Source organism: Oryzias latipes, chromosome 8, assembly GCF_053564925.1.
Source record: "Oryzias latipes strain Hd-rR chromosome 8, Olatipes_Hd-rR_3.1".
Lineage (NCBI taxonomy): Eukaryota > Metazoa > Chordata > Actinopteri > Beloniformes > Adrianichthyidae > Oryzias > Oryzias latipes.
In genome coordinates this window covers 8730222-8748940 of record NC_136244.1, presented here as the reverse complement: position 1 = coordinate 8748940, position 18719 = coordinate 8730222, and the positions used below count along the sequence as shown (strand labels likewise).

The window sequence follows — 18719 nt, the reverse complement described above, 5'->3', positions numbered from 1 at the left end:
TTTTTAACTCTGGCCCACTGCGGCACGCTGCCCGAATCGCACCCAGCAGGTGCCGCTCAAATCACATTGCTGCCAGACATTCGCGTCACATCGGTCGCTCAAATTGCGGTGCAGGATCTCAGATTACGTCTGTACCAATAACTTAACATTGAAATGGTGCGCAAATCGTGTTAGGTGGGAATGCAGCTTTAGCAATTAGGCCACAATTTAAATCAGTTTGTCCTTCTTGTTATTTACTAGGCACAATAACGAAAATATACAGAGTGATTGACCAATGGATTGAAGCAATATCTGCATGCTGATGAAAGGAAAAGCTTTCTAGCATTTTTATTAAGGTAAATCTTCTGCAACAGGAGGATGTTATGAGACTGGATGTGTTTTATTTTGAAAAGAACCCATTTGTACTGCCATCTAAAAGTAAAAAAAAGTTAAATTTGTTTCGTACAGAAAAATATTGTTCAGAAATAGTTCAATTGTTGGAAATACTTTAAAGCTACATTTAATGATAAATGACTCGTGGACACAAAAACAAAGTTTATTTTGATAAGTAAATTGAGAATTTGCAGCTCTCTGTAAGAAACTGTTCCGAATGGCACTTTTAGCATTAGTGGTTGCAGACCCCTGCTCTGAATTTGTTTGGTTAATTTAATGTTTCCATTCTCATCTCTGGTGACAAGCCTTGGGTTATCAACAAATGGAAGCAAACAAAGTCACCAGCTCTTACAAAGTGTTGGTGCAGTCTACTTTAGACATAATGTGCCAAGCTCATCCTTTTGGGAGAGGCTGCTCCTCCACATTGACAGGAACCAGCTGACAAAGCCTTGTAGTATATCTGGCAAGGGAAGATTGGGGAGGAGACCCTTCCAGGCCGAGTCTTACCAATGGAGCGCTGGGCTGGCCCAAGTGGAGGAGATCTGTAAACAAAGATTAAAAACAAAGGAAAACAACCCACTCTGTGGCATGTACACACGTTAAGGACCAAACTCGAATACACACACGCCCCAATTGAGCCTTCAGTGCTGTTGCCCGAAACGCTCCGTCTAAGCACCCAGCCCTAATATTAATACTCTCTAATATAAAACGAGAGTGGGCAATGTGATGTTAGGGCAGCTAAAAACACCACTCAGTGCCCACCCTTACTCACACACACCATAAAGTCTCAAACCAGAATTAAAAACCGGCACGCCTGTTACGGGTCCTTGGGAGGGCGTGACACCTTTTGACAGGTCCTAAGTCCAATGAAACTCGAGTAGAGTGGTGTTGACTGCTCTCTGTCGGCCCCAACAGAGGCCAAGAGGAAGAATGTGCAAGTTTACCAACTGCAGCCTGAGGCCCACCGGCAGGAGTTGGAGCATCGTGGCTGAGAATTGGCAGCGATGAGCTGCACTTGTAACCAACCATACCCAGGATCTTCAGACACCCTGTGTGTTCGAGGAGGCAGACAGGTAGAACTGGTAGCCCACTGGCTGAAGCTGGCGACAGCAAGCCGCAACTGTTAAGCAATAAAATCAAGGAAACCAAACAAATTAGCAATGTTGCCTCCGATGCCCCTGACTACAATAAAATCAGTTAAAAACCAAAGAACTTTTAAGACTAAAACAGGTAGAGGCACAGACAAAATAAACTCTGGTCACCTGAGCAGTGAGGAGAAAAATCATCCAGACCTAAAACCCGCTTGGGGCGTAGAGTGGAGAGCCAGAGTTATTTGTCAGCTATGAACACAACCTATTTAAAAATCCAAAACAGACTCACAGAGACACATACACACTTACCACTGGTGGTTAGACACCAGGAAATGGGCAGGGCATGAACACCGCACACCAAGTGCTCAAATGTTCGGCCAAACCATTTTATACTGCTCCCAGTAGTCAGAGAATCGCCTGCAGTTGTGCAGCATCATCCTGCTACATTGCCTTTGCCGGGTTTACACTGGTATATAGTGCACTATATAGTGAGTAGTGGAGGATTTCAGACACAACCATTGTCTTGTTGCGTCTCCAGTCTGTCCCCCTCCCCCGTGGCCTCCGGAGGAGTAGTTACAAATGAAGAAATTGAAAAAAAAGATTTTACTTACCATCAACATCCAAAACTTTGGCAGTCAGGCCCCATGCCCTCCCCTTCCTCAGTGAGTCCTTGTAAAATGCATTTACAGTCAGGACCATAAATATTTGGACTGAGACACATTTTTCTAATTTAGTGTCTGTACGTTACTAAAGTGAATTTAAATAAAACAACTCAGATGCCATTGAAGTGCAGACTTTCAGCATTTTTTCCATAGGTTGAACACAAAGATTGCATTAAGCATTTTTTAAACACAATCCCTTCATTTCATTTGCTTGTTAAGTAATTGGCCAAATGAAACAACTGAAAATAAAATGGTCATTACTAATATTTGGTTGAAAACCCTTGACAGCCTGAAGTCTTGAACTCATGGACATCACCAGATGCTGGGTTTTCTTCTTCTGAATGCTCTGCCAGGCCTTTACTGCAGCGGCTTTCAGTTGCTGTTTGTTTGTGGGCCTTTCTGTCTGAAGTTTAGTCTTCAACAAGTGAAATGCATGCTCAATTGGGTTAAGATCAGGTGACTGACTTGGCCATTCAACAATATTCCATTTTTTTGCTTTGGCTATGTGTTTTGGGTCGTTGTTCATCTGTATTATGAAACGCCGCCCAATCAGTTTGGCTGCATTCACCTGGATCTGTACAGACAGTAGGTCTCTCAACACCTCAGAATTCATTGGGCTGCCTTTGTCCTGTGTCAGGTCATCAATAAACACTAGAATCCCAGTGCCACTAGCAGCCATGTACGCCCAGGCCATCAAACCGCCTCCACAGTGTTTTACTGATGATGTAGTGTGCTTCACATGAGCTTCTCCACGCCTTCTCCATACTTTTCTCTTGCCATCATTCTGGTAGAGGTTGATTTTGGTTTCATCCGTCCAAAGAATGTCTTTCCAAACTGTGCTAGCTTTTTTATTTTTATTGATATGCCTACCTCCTGGAGAGTGTTGTTCACTTGGTTGGCCACTGTTGTCTTCCGTGGACGTCCAGGTCTTTTTGCATTGCTGAGTTCACCAGTGCTTTCTTTCTTTCTCAGGATGTACCACACTGTTGATTTTGTCACTCCTAATACTGTAGCAATTTCTCACATGTTTTTTTCTGTTTCTGTGGCTCCTTTCACCTGCATTGAGAGCTCCTTTGACCGCATGTTGTCTGTTCACAGCAAAATCTTTAAAATATAAGCACGAGTCCTCTAATCAGCTCCAGGCCTTTATCTGCTTCAATCAGAATGACATAACAAGGGAATTGCCCACACCTGCCCATGAAATAGCATGGAAGTCAATTGTCAAATTACTTACGAGCCCATAAAACGAAGGGATTGTGTTTAAAAAATGCTTTAGTTTTTCACACTTTTATGTAATCTTTTTGCTCAATCCATGGAATAAAAGCTGAAAGTCTGCACTTCAATGGCATTTGAGTTGTTTTATTTAAAATTCACTGTGGTAATGTACAGAAAGAAAATTGGAAAGAATGTGTCTCTGTCCAAATATTTATGGTTTTGACTGTATTTCTCATAAATTATGCTATGTTTTTGTACTTCCAAAATTAAACTTTTGTTGTCCTTGATGAAAGTGGCTTTTTCTGAGGTGCTAATGTGTGTTATCACGTGGGCAGGTCACCTTAAATATAAAATAACATTTTATACATTTTTATTTTGAAAGTACAAAAGAAGTTGTTATTTTGAAACACGAACCTGTATCTTGTTTCTCAGACAAAATTGAATCGAAATAGAACTCCTGCGTAAAGCCTGCGTTGTGGAGGGATGAATGTCAGACTTAGACATGACAGAGGTGATGTGAACATTGCAACTGATTAATAAACATTTAATTTTGTTGTGTCAACGCAACAGAGATGCACCTAGATGGGACCCGTGTAAATCAGCCTTTAGACTATTATACTCATTATGCAAACCCAGATAGGCAGCAGATGGAGGAATGTATGGACTGTACTTATATCCAAATGTCAACTTGTCTTAAAATGCTCATCTGATTTACAAAATCTCTAAACACATAGGATAAGCAAGCCTGTGTGGCCCAAAAAAGGCCACTTTAATGCAGACACATCCACTTTTACTTTATATTAAGGGTGTCACATTTGATGAAGAGTAGTTCAGTTGTTAAAAATATATTTTGACTATTAACTTCTAAAAAAAGGAACCACATGTGCAGATGTTATGAAACTAGAATGCAATGGTGGCATTAAAAAAAGTAATTGAAAGCCTGCCTGAATGTATGTTTGTTTTTAAAGCTGCCTAAAGAAAAACAGGGGCCTAAACAAACCACACAGCCAGGAGGTCAAGAAAGACCATGGAGTAGATTTATGGATCAAGCTAAAGAGGGCATGAGGAATAAAATGCAGGTTAAATATAGATCGAGATGATTTGCTGTGGTGACCCCTGAAGGAAGCAGACAAAGGAAAAAAGAAAGTAGAAGGAATCTGGTGTATTTTCTCGAAAGATTTATTCCAACAGGACACATGGGCCAATGCGATGTGAGTGCCTATAGACATTTCAGCAAGTCAGTCAAAACTTTATTACACAGCAGTTAAGTCTGAACCCTTCAACCCTACAAAACAAAAGAAAACCTGTTGCGAAATTTGAGTGCAGTCAGATCCCCCAGTCTGCTTTTTTTAATCTATAAAAAGCCCTTATATAAGCTGAGTCAACAAATTTCACAGCAGACAAATGGTATAGCATACATATAGTAGGACATAGCAATTCAAAGCAGCCTATTGCCGCCTGTTGTAAAATATCATGAAACAATACATGAATTTTTTTTTTCAATATTTTGCAAGTGCAAAAGCTGTACAGGAAACCATCCAGTCCCTCCTCAGTCTTCAGGTAACGTGTCGGCAAATACTGGAATACAATGCAATAAATTTCACCAATAAATACGTGAGTGCATACAAATGTTAAGTGGGAAGATCACAAGCCTCATATATATGATGAAATTTAAAAGACCGTCGATGATCTTTGGAGTTGAAGGATGTGCAGCCATGAGTCAAAAATCTGGAAGCACTTTTTTATTTTCAGTCTGCATTTTTTTTGTTTTTTCGTAAATGTTTTTGACAAGCATTGAAAAACACCGTACAAAAACTGACAGAAGACAAAGAATACATTTACCATGATCTATATATTGCTAAGGATCGTGAAAGCTCAAGTATATCTACCCGGTTGCATACAGATAACCTTCGGTAGAATACTTGCATTGTGGATTTTTTTTTTTCAAACAGTCAATTCACTCTGAGAAAAAATGGGCGGAGCCATAGTCTGTTGGTTATCATAAGAGATTGAGTAAAGCCATTCTAAAGTGGCGATTTGACGCATCGGTTGAATGGACTCATTTTCTCCTGATTCAAGGCTTTTGGTCCTGTTTGAGGCCACACAGCAGGGGTTTTGCAGGCTACAACTTTTGCCTCTGGGTACTCTTACGTCCTAAATTCGTGCATGTGTTCAAGCGTTTTCAGTGTCCAAAACGACGGCAAAGGTTTTTCAGTCCAATAAAATCAACTCCACCTGCAGTTTCCTTCAGTCTTCGAAAAACAAGTCCCTTGGTTCTTCTCAAACATGGGAAAATAATAAAAACTCTCAATGTGTTTCTTTTAAACGTGGCTCCCAAACTCAGAAAAAAAGTCTCTCTGTTGGAGTGCTCACTTCAAATCTTCAGAAATCCAGAGGGCCCTTCAGCTTTGTTTATCCGGATGATTTTTTCTCCTTAACTGTAAATCCCAATGCTGATTCGGTCCATGTCATCCCAGTTTCTGATGCTAGTTCTTGCATCAGAACCTGTGAGGTCTGCAGTTGTGAAAAAGAGAACAGTAGAGTCCAGCTTTCAGCGAGAAACTGCTCCCATCAGAGGGACTCCTTTCTCCAGCATCACTCTCCTGAAAGCTGGACGTTCAAATATATCAAAGAGATAAAACCCTGAATGGATGCATTCGGTTAACACGAACAAATCAGAATGAAAAACAGCCATTGTGATATCAAGTGTGTCCATGCAAACCCCAGTCTTTTTTTTCTTCGTCTTCCCTCTCTTTAGAACCTCTCTTATCAGTTTCAGCCCCCTTGAACTCTGGGAAACCAATGAAGTTTATTGCTTTTCTGAAGCATATTGCTGGTTTACTTACTTGTACTTTGTTAATAGGGTTTAAATTCCCACTCCAATCATCTTTTAATCTATTTCAATGCGTTCAGTGGTCTTTTAATTATGATTATGCCGTTTTTAGCCAGAGTCAAAAGACCTGTGCCGTTTTCTAGAATATAGTTTCTGCAGAGCAGCAGGAGTTCATTAGAAATTCACCTCTGAGTTGTGGGCGGGACTATTGGAGCGAAATAATCCCCCCCCCCCTCCCACACACACACACACACTTCCCATAATCAGCCCATTAACAGCCCCTCACATCCCCAACCTGATATTACCGGTGCAACAAAAATGGGAATAATAACGGAGCTACCCAGCAGGATAGTTTTCTATGTCACAAATATGCTCTTTTTCCAATGACATTTTTTCCTCTGTTCCTGATTCACATTGATTTGTATAAAGAATTATTGTAAATGTTCTTTGATGATGTCCTCCAGCATCAGAAAATTTCCCCAAGAACATGTTTAAAGCATGTAAAATGCTTGATGGGGATTTTAGAGGCCCAAAAAAATACAAAATGACCTACCAAAGTGGAGGCGTGAGAAAAAACAACTGCGACAAGAGGAGAACCCTGCTGCAGCTTTAAAAACTATGCAGTGGAACAACAAGCACAAATGCGCCTGATGCATATTCATACCGGGCATGTCCCAGCTCTCCAGTCCCACTCCAAACCCCCACCTGACAGGTTTATCCACATTCTGGAGAGGGGAAAAGCCAGTGCAGCATGACAATCAAGCATTATATTCCCTAATTTATTCACACTTGTTAAAGTTTTACTCCATTCGGTTCTGTCGCATCTTCATTAAAGTAAGATGCAGACTTTTCCCTGGAAAATCATCTTCCACTTGCATGAAGAAAAAAAGAGTCATGTTAAAGCTAACGCCGATATTTTCATTCATCCCTATCAGATATGAAAAATGTGCAGGAAAAAAACATGCGGCTGTCTGTGTGTCTGTCCGCATGCAGGAATGTAAAAATGCTTGTGTGTAAAGAATGCAGTAGAGAGTAAATCCATCCACTGCCTTGCTTTCCCTGACTCTGTCATTAATTATAGCTCCCTCCTAAGACGCTCTTACTTGCACACTAGGAGGACATGCAGAGGCTTTCATGGTTTATAACAGCTTAGAGTCTTGGGTCACAAATGTAAATGCTTGGAGGCCACAGCTCACCCTTTCATAAATGTGAGGCTGAGGGATCAGCTGGTGAAAGAAAGTCTACAAAAAATATTAAAAATAAACGAGCTTGAGGGACAGAAGGATTGACAGAGGGAGAATGGAGATGGAAAAATGGGGCTAAATCACTCATGACTTTGGTAAAGTGGGGAAGCTAGACGCGGCTCCCCTCACTGATGTGTTGGGCTAAAGCACTGCGGCAAATCTGCTGACCCCATGATAGCAAATGAAGGGGAATTCAATCAGAAACATATTAAATGCTACAAAGCATTTTTCCTTAAAGACCAGAATTCAGGTACGATCAGATTAAAAATCTATTTGGATTTCTAATAAAAGTTAATACATTTTTTAAGGTTTTCACAAACCTTTAATCCAGATTAAACAATAAACCGATCACATGTCAAAAGAGAGACATTAATATAAAGGGATATTTTTTGGGAATTTGATCATGGCAACAACTCTTTACATTTTTTCTAAATCCAGATTTAAAGTATTGAATGACTCCCTCTGCTCTGAGAAATGTCAAGAGGACCTCAAGAATTTGTCAGAAAAAAATCTATTTGCTTGGGAGAAAAACAAAAAATCTTGTCTCAAGGCAAGAAAGGTAAAAAAGCACTAACAATAGTGGATTGACTCTTTAATGCTACCTAAAGTTGCAGTCTAAGTTTCTTTTAATGTCCACAAATACAGATTAGAGGCTTGTAAATACAGAAGCAAGGTTTTTTATTTTGCACTGTTAGTAGAATAAGAACAATCTCTTTTGTGATCAGATTATTTTATAATCCATGATAAATCTAACTCCAGAGGTTCTTGGAGAGGTTTTTATCCCCTTTGCTTACTTTTTTTTTCAACCATCCATCTTCTTAACCTGTTGAATCTCTTTTGGAGTCATGGGGCTTCTTTTTTGATTGAAAATATTTGAAGGAGAAAGCGTGTTCTGAAAACTGATTGCTGAGATAGTAGGAAAAAGTGAAGCTGTGGTTGGATCCGGGTAGGATCACACTGTTCATCTCCTTGTGTAGGCACAACCACCATTCACCCATGTTTTTGCACAGGTGATGGGTAAAAAGTTTGACCAGGGGGATAAACTGGAAACAAGACTCAGGTAATTTGGGTAAGGAAAAGGCTTTGCTACTAATGGAGATTGAACCAGCCTAAAATCCAGCATCTAATGAACTATGGACTGTTTTCTCTGCCATTATTCCAAACTCAACGTAAAACTTTCAAAATTTTGTCTGCTCAAAAAATTATTTTGCACTTGAAACTCAAAAATTACCTGCAAACAAAACTAATTTACTTTTGAAGCCAGTCAGTCACAGATATCAACTTTCATGTTCATGTCTGTGATTGGCTGTCTTTTGTGACTGCTACATGCAGGGATTTTTCACAGTCTTTCATACTTCTAGGCACATGCAGGTCTAGGCACCATCCAGTACTAGACCTGCATGTGTGTGGACGTAAGAGTGGCACATTTGTAAGGGTGCCCTGCTCTGTTTTAAGCACAGAAGAGACCATACCATACTTCTTTGACCATTAAGGCCGTTTACTGTAACCACAGCAACTTTTACACTGTGCAAATAATAATAATAATTCCAACTGGTTCTGTGTCGAGTCAGTTTGTTTGTGTTTTTTGCTCCGGCACTTTCTTACTGTACAATAATAACACTTTACTTCAGCTATATGCATATCAGGGCAAAGATGCCTGTCACCCATCTTTGTAACCCGTTGAATCACTTTTCTGGTCATGGGCAGCTTGAGCCAACCCAACCCTGAACTGTTATCCAGTCTTTCGCAGGACCACACAATCACAGTCACACCTAGGGACAATTTAGTCACCAATTAAACCATGAAAAATGTTTTTAGACTGTAGGAGGAAACTGGAGAGCCTGGAGAAAACCCACGTATGTGCGAGGAGAACATGCAAACTCTACAGAAAAAGGACCCAGCCAGGATTCTAACCAGGAAGTGAGGGTGCTAACCACTATACCTCTGTGCAACCCAAAAGTATCTCACTTTTCTTATACATTTTTTTTCTTTTTACAAAAAGGAAATATGGAAGCATGTCTAAAACTCAAGTTTTGATCAAAACAATGCATATTTTGACAAACCTTGTTTCATTTCCAGGTTTAGCTGTCAGTTGAGCTAACGTAATGTCCAGCCTGTTGCACTGCTGCCTTATAGTGATGTTTATGATGAGGGGTATCACATTCTAACTACAGTTAATGTGGTGCACACACACATCTCCTCCTAAAGCACAACGTGTCATGGGATCTTGATAAATAATTCACATAATAGTCCTAAAAGAAGGAATGAGCCCCAGGGATGGTCATTATGTCCTGTAGAATATGGATCTACAGCACATCCAGGAAAACATGACGAATGTTATTCATTATATTAATTAAAAATCAAGAGTTTTTACGACAGCAAATATTCAAGTTAGACTCTACTGTTAATCAAAATTAGAAAGTTAAAAAAAAAGGGTTACACATGTCTTAAGAGTGACTTACCCTATTAATGTATATTTCAATTATGAATTGAATCTAAAAAATTCAAATGTAAGTTTTTAGTTATACCTGGAATGTTGAAATGAGGAGGAAACGTGGCATTTTGCGGCCTGCATGTTTGGTCTATGAATAATGCACAACACGGTTTTTCTTGTTTTTGCAAAAAGATTTTGGTGTTAGTTCTTTTTAATTGCTGCTGCTACAACCGGCAATACTATTGGGTTATTCTTTTACATCATTAAATAAGAAAAAGTTGTATCAGACACCACACAGTTCCAAATGAATCAACTTCTAACCAAAAATAGGCAAGGTTACTTGCAGTTGGCCCTGCCCACTCACTATGAAGTGAGAATAGCCATTTAAACTACTGTGTTGACCCCAGAAAAAAAGAAATGTGAAGTGAAAGATTTGAAGGTTTTAAACAAAATAAACATTTATATAAGAAAACAATGTTTCTCCATGCATTTAAAAATATATGTTTTCAAAGTTGGGGTATTTTCGATGTATTGTTTGTTTTAAGAGATTAATCCATTTGTTGAACATTTTGAAACAAATATTGAATATGGTGGTTTTTTCTTTATTGAATTTAATGACTCTTAACCTTCTGTATAAAAAAAGGAAAACATATTGTGTAGATGTTTATTATGATTGGTGTATTTCTGGTATGTTATGCCACGTTTCCTTTTGTTAGCTGTGTGCATCAAAATTAAGGATTACATCAATGCTGTTTTTAAGTGCTGGCAGTCCTTCTCTTGTTATGGCGAAGCGTTAAATTAAGAGTAAGTAAAGGAAGCTGCAAGGCAGCAGCTCCAGACGCATGAATCAAACGGTTGTATTTGGGAACAGCCATGCTGGGAGAAACTGGTCCTGCGTGCATCAATGCTTCCCTACAACAGGAAAGACTCCACGGATGAGTTGATGAGCTTGGTAAATGCATGGAGCTGAAAATAACAATCTCAGAGGACATGCACGATCCTTATTCATACATCAGATATACAGCTGACAGTTGCTTGATGTTTTTGTGCAACTGCAAAAGAACTTTGTAATGATCTTTTGGGATATTAGGGCTGCTCTGGCCCTTTTTTTGGCATAAAAATTCTTGGTGCTTCAAAACTTTGTAGAGCAGTGGAAGAGACAGATCAACATGTCCAACTAACACCAAGACGGCTTGCATGTTCATTTTTCTAGTCTTAAAGAATTAGTTTGCTGGAACAAGCATGCGTGTTTATCTATCTCTGACAAGATGGGAGACGCTTGGGGTTGCCGGTGGCCTTTGACAGTGCCTGAGACCCTCTGAAGTTTTTGACAAGCGTGCAGTTGTGTGTGCAGATGTGATTATGTGTGTGTTTTTTTCACATCTGTCTTATCACATTTGCCTCTGGAATAAAATGAATCCTTCCCACACTGCCTTTTTTCTTCTCTGGTATGAATTGTTGGGCTGATATCTCTCTTTTCTAAGGGCTTGAGGGCAATGAGGGCTGACAGAACAATCCTACTGTCTGCTGATGGGAAGCTAACGTCTTAGGGGGAAGTGATTTTGCAACCAGCCTCAGAGTTAGAGGTTGCAGGATAAAAAAGTTCTAGTGTTTGTTGGAGTGGTGCAGCAGTGCAGAATATTGTTAAGTTGCAAGGGGGCTGAGAAGAGATGAACTGGAGAGGTGGACCAACGCAGCTTTTTTAAGAAAAGCTGCAGGTTCAAGAAGTCATAACAACTGGCCTATCCAGTCCTTCGCAGTTTTTCTGCCTGGATTCCGTTTCACGGATTACACAATCATTACTCCCGAATTCCACAATGATGAATAAAATGCAGAGTTACAAAACTTCAGCTATGATATTTCTTTGCATCCACAGACTAGTTTTAGCTTTGGATATAAACGATATCAAAGAGTTTCCCTTCCACTCTGCTCTTTTTTATCCACACCTTCACCTGTGTGTTTTTGCCTCTATGTTCACACCGTCACCTCTGTCTTACTGTTGGTGGGCAGTCCCTTGTGCTTGGGGTGCATGTGAGGAGAGTGGCCGTAGCCCAGAGGCTGCGAAAAGAGCTCAGGCAGTGTCTCGATGCTGAACTGCCTCTTGTTGGAGTAGGCCTGACGCCGGCTGTTTTGCTGATGCAATGGCTGGTGCTGCTGGATAGGGTGATGCTGTTGCCCCCCAATGCCGATGTGCACCGCCGTCGGGTGCTGAATGTGGCTTTTACTGGGATCCCAGACTTTAAAGGCCGAGCTCGACGTGAGTGGATGGGTGTTGGTCTTGGAGATCTTAGGTTTGGGGACCTGGGAGGCGTTGATGGTGATGGCCAGAGGTGCATGGACATCGGGCGGTGGGAGGAAGGGCTTGTCCTTTGGATGGAAGTTGACGGGTTGGAAGGTGGGCGGAGACTGGCGATGGGTGTAATTTACCATTGGGTAACTCTTGTAATAGTCCCTTGCACCTGTGTCTGGATGATGAAAAGGGAGAAATTAGTTACATCACACATCAACGTGTTAAAAATGCCATAAACCCATCTTTTATGTCCTGCAGTTTCCAGGCATTTGAAATTTGTCCGTGTCTTCCAGCACACCTTCATTATATCAGATAAAAAAAGAGTTTGCATTTATACAGATTATAACTTGAAATCCCAGCAAACTACCTTAAATGGTAAACATGGTCTATAGATATATTGTTTTTAACTACTCAGCATTAGATTGCATATATTTGCCCTAAGTGATATTCCAGCACACAAGTAGTGACAATGAGTCAACACAGCTTTAGTGATAAAGGTGGCTTTCATTTTTTGATGGTTTTTGCTCAACAACTTCAATGGATGGTTCCTTGCATGAACATGAGAATCCATCCATCCATCCATCCATCCATCCATCCATCCATCCATCCATCCATCCATCCATCCATCCATCCATCCATCCATCCATCCATCAGTCGTCACTCTGATGTCACCCATGAAAAATGACTTATTTCGGGCGCCAATGAATTTAAGTTAATTAAGTTCTCAAATTTTTTTACATGTTCAGTGCCATGTTGGAGCCCGATTACGTCGGTAAGCAGTGACTGGTTTGAGTTGGTCTGAGTCAACAATTCGGCAACCACTCTTGCCAATTTGAAATGAGCCTTTTGAAAGTCCACACTCCTACCTCTAGAAAGCGAGCTCAAGAGAACCTGTCAATCAAACGCTTAAAATTCTATGAGAGACCAAATCCCTCAAGGAGGTAGGGGTCAGTCGGTACATAGTTCTCATATACAGTCAATTTCATCCTCCTGCCGAGATGTGGGCCGACAACTGCGCTTAAAGCAGGCAACTGCTGGCCGTTGGAACAAGAACTATGTGGCGGTCGCCCAGGGAGGCGGTGCTCATAGCTGGACCTCGCCATGTCTGCTTGCAGATCTAGTTTTATTCTTGTTTTCTGTCATCGATCCTGGTTGTGCAACCTAAAACTCCATGGGCCTTTGAATGGCTCATTTCAAATCTGCTAATGAGTCGCAGGTGTTGATTAGGTTGGGTTGGAGTTTTAACCCTTTAAAAAGGATGAACAGCAGGATTTGAAAAAGAAGAAAGCCTCACCACAGGAACTGCATGAGGGGTGTTTTGGAGTGCCAGCAACGGAAGCTGTGTGTTTTGTAGCAGTAGCGGTGGTGTTGGGAGCATGCCAGCCACAGGACTTGAACGCTGTGGAGTCTGGGCTCAGCCACGTGGCTGGGAGAGCAAAGTTGGACCCAGTGAACGATGGCACCGCAAGGTGGAGATGCGACGGACAACAGCACAAGGGTGTGGTCACGACCCGCCGCTCTTTTAGATAAGTAGCTTACCATCAGTATGAATCAGAATTAGCACAAGACAACGAGGCGTTTTCTGCACCCGTTTTTAAACTGATTTTATTGGACGTGTTTGTACTATTTTATGGCTTTATACTGAGTTTTATTTGGTTTTGTGTTTTTAAAATCTTCTATTCATTAGATTGGTTTTGGACTGCATGCTCCCCAAATCATCCTAGAGTGTTTCGACTGCCGGAGTCTTGACACTTTCAAATACTAATTCTATAGACAATAAACTTTCAAGAGAAGAAACACTTGTATCTGATTATTCTGCTCCTTACACAGAATATGATCTACTAGAATCTACCTGTGTCATATTAAAAGGCTCTAATTATATTCTTAAACATGGTAAATTTTTCCTGTGCCTATTATAATGCTGCTGACTGAAAAATTGTAATAAAACCTTTGGCCTTGTTGGAAAACCTGGGACAGCAGAAGAGCAATGAATTAAACACAGCGTTCGTTGTAGCAACAACTGCTGTTGCCGTCCAAAGAAGTGTTTTCACAGATGTTGCCAGCAGGAGCACCTGACAGCCCCATCCTCTGTGACAGCTCCATTCGACACCTCCTCCATTTTAAAGCCTCTGTTCTTCCTCTAGTCTCCATTCTGCTTTCGGCTCTTTATTTCATTTAGATCCTTCTTCTTCACAACATCAGCTTTTTTGCTATTCTCTGCCAGTTTCAGCAGTTTCTGCAAAGCTCCTGGGCCCAATTTTCCCCTTTGTCTGACAACATGCTTCATTCCATTTGGTTCACCTTAAATGCCATTTTATTGTGTGAAAAGCTAGTCAACGGGTGGATCTGTGAAATGCTCTTAATATTTCTGTTTTTTATTTTAATTTTGCAAAAATCTTCAGATAGTTTGTCTTGAAATGATTGAGTCATGTAAAAATATTTCTGAACTCTTAAACTGAAGTTCAAAAACATTTCACTTTGGCTCATAAACTAAGGTAAAAAAAATCCCCATGGTGTTATCAACATACTCTTCGGAAAACATAAGACCTTACCTAAAGGTAAACTATTTTTATACGCCGTCAGTGTTGCTCTAACGCCTGTATATGTCTATGATCATCAATGACTTTTTAACTGTAGGAAAATTCGGTGACAGTGTCATTTTACATTAGACAGTTTCGGTTAAATTCCACTTTAAGACTCCCATTTAAAGCATTTTTCAAATGTTTTTTTTTTTTTATAGAATTGAACTTTATTGATGCCACAACTCTTGAAATCAATAACAGATAATCAAAACAGCGTTCTACTCAGCTTTTCCAGCAGCCCAAGCATGCCACTACATTATTTCCCCCCCCCCCCCCCCCCCCCCCGCAGCTTAAGGATCCTTGCTCATCAAAAACCCTTCTGGAACATTTCTAATGCCTTGTAAAACATTTATTAAAGAATTGGAATATTGCTCAACATGAAAAGGATTTTTTTGATCCAGAGCAACTGACTGTACTGTTGTGTACTCTATAACGCACATTAGGAGTGGCCCTCTGTCACTCTGTGCCTTAAAACCAGGAGCCCATGCCGGTTTCATACATATTAAACACCTGATCTGATGATAATTATTCTCTGCGATTAGGCTTGTCTTCCTCAGTGTTTCAGGATTTTTTCCGGCAGCTTCTGAGTCAGCTGATGCCATTTCTCCGTGCAGGGGCAAAAAACTTCGGTTGGTAGCAATTCAGAAACCGAGGGAAATAGCTGTGGCATATTATTTTGCAGCCAGAGAGAAAGTCGACGGAATTAGCAGCTCTTCATCTCAGCTCCCTTCGTCCTCTGCAGTACCTCCTTTGGACGCAAAAGTCTCATAAAAGCGTGAGCTGAGTTTCTGTGATGAACCAGTGCAGTCAGTGACTGAAAAGAACCTGCGATGCGAAACTGTGAATAAGCGGGTGAACACTGTACACCTGTTACATGTTTAAACATAGCTACATGTCTGTAAAAAAAAAAGTGATCATAAGAAGAAAATGAAATAAAAACAGGTATGCTAACTCAGGGCTAAAGTAACTGGCAGCCTACAACGGCGCTGGTTAAAAAAAACAAAAAAACTGACGCTGCTAGGATCAATATACCCAACTTTGTTTTTTGTCTGAAATTTCTTGCTAACATATGCAAGATTGTATTGTTTGTAGTTTTATCTACACAGCTCTTAATGTAGAGTAATTGTATTACCTTTATGACGCCACTACTGCGACATAAAGGTTGGCAACGATTTGTTGTGACCAATGATCTATACAAAAAAATCAATTAAGTAATGCTAGATAATAAAAATACTAAAGTCATTCATCAGTGCCTGATTGGTCTCCATCGCAGCTCTTTTTCACAGTAGTCCTGACTTTCTCTCTAGTAGCAGTCAGAACGCACGCGACCTTTGTTGAATTGACGTTTGGTGACTTAGGATACATGTCTGTGACCCCGTGACCTATTTTTGACAGTAACTTTAATAGGGTACATTTTGTATTCAAGACAAAGAAAAGCCACATTTGTAACAGAGAAATGTCGTTATCAAAACAGAGAAAATTCATATCCAAAACAGACATATTCAAACATAACACCAAACATCGCATTTATATTTTTTTGCACCATTTTCTCTATGAGCATTTGTTTCATTTTGACAGTAATCTAAGACCATATACAACACTGCAGTTAAAGTCTGCTGACTGTAGTCAAGATCCACTTCTCTGCTTGTTTTCCTAATCCCCTGCTTATTAATATTAGCTGGATCCAATTTTTTATTGACTGAACAAACTTTAGGAAATGAGCAGCAAATTGTGCAGGAATGGCTGAAAACGAACAGGGAAATAATAGAGGGTGGAGCTGGAATCATAATTTCTAAGAAAAGATGCAGAGGTGAGCCAGATGGCCCCATCTCAACTTTTTGAGTCTTAATCCCACATTTTACTGTGGCCACCTGTCTTCCTTTTGGTGCTTTAATTAAGGTTGATATATTAGAGCTGTTTCAGCCAAAGTCCTGCTGCCAATCTTGGCAATGGTTTGGTGGAAATTTCTGGTGAATTGAAAATTTTTTGTATGACTTTTTCAAGTCATACAAAGTCACACCTATTTAAAACCCAGCCCAGCATCACTTCTCCCTTGTACGGCCTAACTCTTACGTGTGCCTTATATGTGTCAAAATCTTCAAAGAGAGGAAGATTTTTATGATGCAACTAAAATTCTCGAAGGATTTCGGCTCAGTTATGAGGCGGAAGGTAAGGATCGCACCCCTGACGGTCCCAAGACTTTTTATGACGTTGGATGTTTGCAGAGTGAATGGGGACTTGTCCTCCTACACAGCTTCAAAGTTTGCCAAGCAGTCAGAAGTTTAAAAATGTTTATTGCTTTCTCACCCCTGCCTGCTTAAAAATGTGTTTTTATTCCAACATATGACATTTTCTTTAAAGTCCCCCTCCGATCTGCTTTTTATCTATTATTAAAGCATTCCCAGTGGTCTTTTATATTGCCGTTTTAAGTCAAACTAGAAAAACCTGTGTCGTTTTCTAGGACATGTTTTCTGCAGAGTGACAGGGGTTCATTAGAAATTTGCCTATGAGTTGCGGGTGCGCCCTTGGCATGGAGCAAGCCCTGCCGCACTTCCCATCATCGATCTGTTGACACACTCTCCCACTAGCATACAGCCCCTTAAATGTCAGCTCACGCAAGGAAAACAAAGACACACATGGATCTAGTTGTCTACAAAAAGATGCATCTGAGCGGAGCAGGAAGCTTGGGGCCTGTCCAGCGTATTTTCTACATCACAACTACAAGCTTTTTCAAACGGCATTTTTTTCATCTGCTTCTGACTATTTGAATAAAAAAATACTCAGAAGGGTAATTTTCTTTATATTTGTCCCCCATCACAAGAAAAATGACAAAATGACACAAAGATGTTCAAAAACACTAATTTAATCAAAGTGGGTCTCTAAATTGAATGCCCATAAATTAAAAATCCAAATTGCATAATTTTAGATCCTCAGATCTTTGTAGATGCTATGCCCAGCAAGTTAATAAAGACTTCAAAGCAACATGATCCTTGTGAAACCTGCTGTTTTACTTGGCAAACAGTTAGCTGTCCCATTCAAACTGCTACACGTCCTCGTCCTGACTTTGTCAGCACAGGAAGGAGCTCTGGAACATGCAGCTTGTTTATTACTAAACAACAGAGGTGTGAAAAGTGTGGAACGATGACTAGAGAGCGGATGGCATTTGTCCAAATCTACCAATCTCAAAGGTAATCTGGAGTCCTGGTCTGTACCTGGTTGTGAAATTGAAACACGTGATTGTTTGGATGTTTAACAGTGGATTTACTGTTTCTATGAAGTGTTTTTTGACAAAAGTATCAGGGACAATAGATGACGAGCTGTAAAATTTACTGGCTGAGATTCAGGTGTTGCTGTCACTGTAGCAACATCATTACTGGCCCACACTGTCTTTGGATCAGCCGCCCTGATGGCAGAAAGCTAAAAATGTTTCTGTGAGTAAGACAAAAATGCACCTGTGTGTCACTATACATAGACTGAGCTCAACACCTTGAGAAAAAGAAAATATATTAAAGCTCAGTGTTTGAGCTGTGTGTTTTTTTCCCCCTGAAATGTGTCTGGTGTTCAATGTTGAGCGCTCGGGTGTTTTGCTGCTGCAACTATCAGCTTTTGTTTTCTCAGTCACTGAGCAGAATAATGAGAGCAGATTGTGATGTTCGTCTTCTTCTCCTCAGTCATCTTTGACATCTGTGCAACAGTTTGGCTCCTCTCAGGCAGTGGCTTTTTTAGAAATACATTTTTTGGGGTGGGGTGGGGTGGGGGGGGCACTGGTTGGGGAAAGGGGGGCACATGTAAACTACCAAAAACGTATTCAAATCATAAATGTTAGTGGTTCTCAGCTCTTAAGTGGTTTCAACACCAAAAGGAAAATCAAAACAAGCGACAACAAACCCTCTTCATACCTTTTGATTTATATAAAAAGTACACTGTTTTTAAAAGGACTTTTGCCCTCACTGATGTGGACTCCAACATGAGAGGGTAGAGTTTTAAGATTCTCCA

General features: G+C 40.4%; 1 protein-coding gene across 1 annotated transcript in view; it reads right to left on the bottom strand.

The window, feature by feature from the left end:
- Nucleotides 1-4496: 4496 nt before the first annotated feature.
- The window catches only part of LOC105354613 (protein shisa-8), a 131074-nt gene continuing 116851 nt past the window's right edge, over nucleotides 4497-18719 (bottom strand). The window contains exon 5 of the mRNA XM_023957714.2: nucleotides 4497-12316. Coding sequence (XP_023813482.1) covers nucleotides 11826-12316 — 491 coding nt within the window. The 3' untranslated portion in view covers nucleotides 4497-11825. The remainder of the gene's footprint in view (nucleotides 12317-18719) is intronic.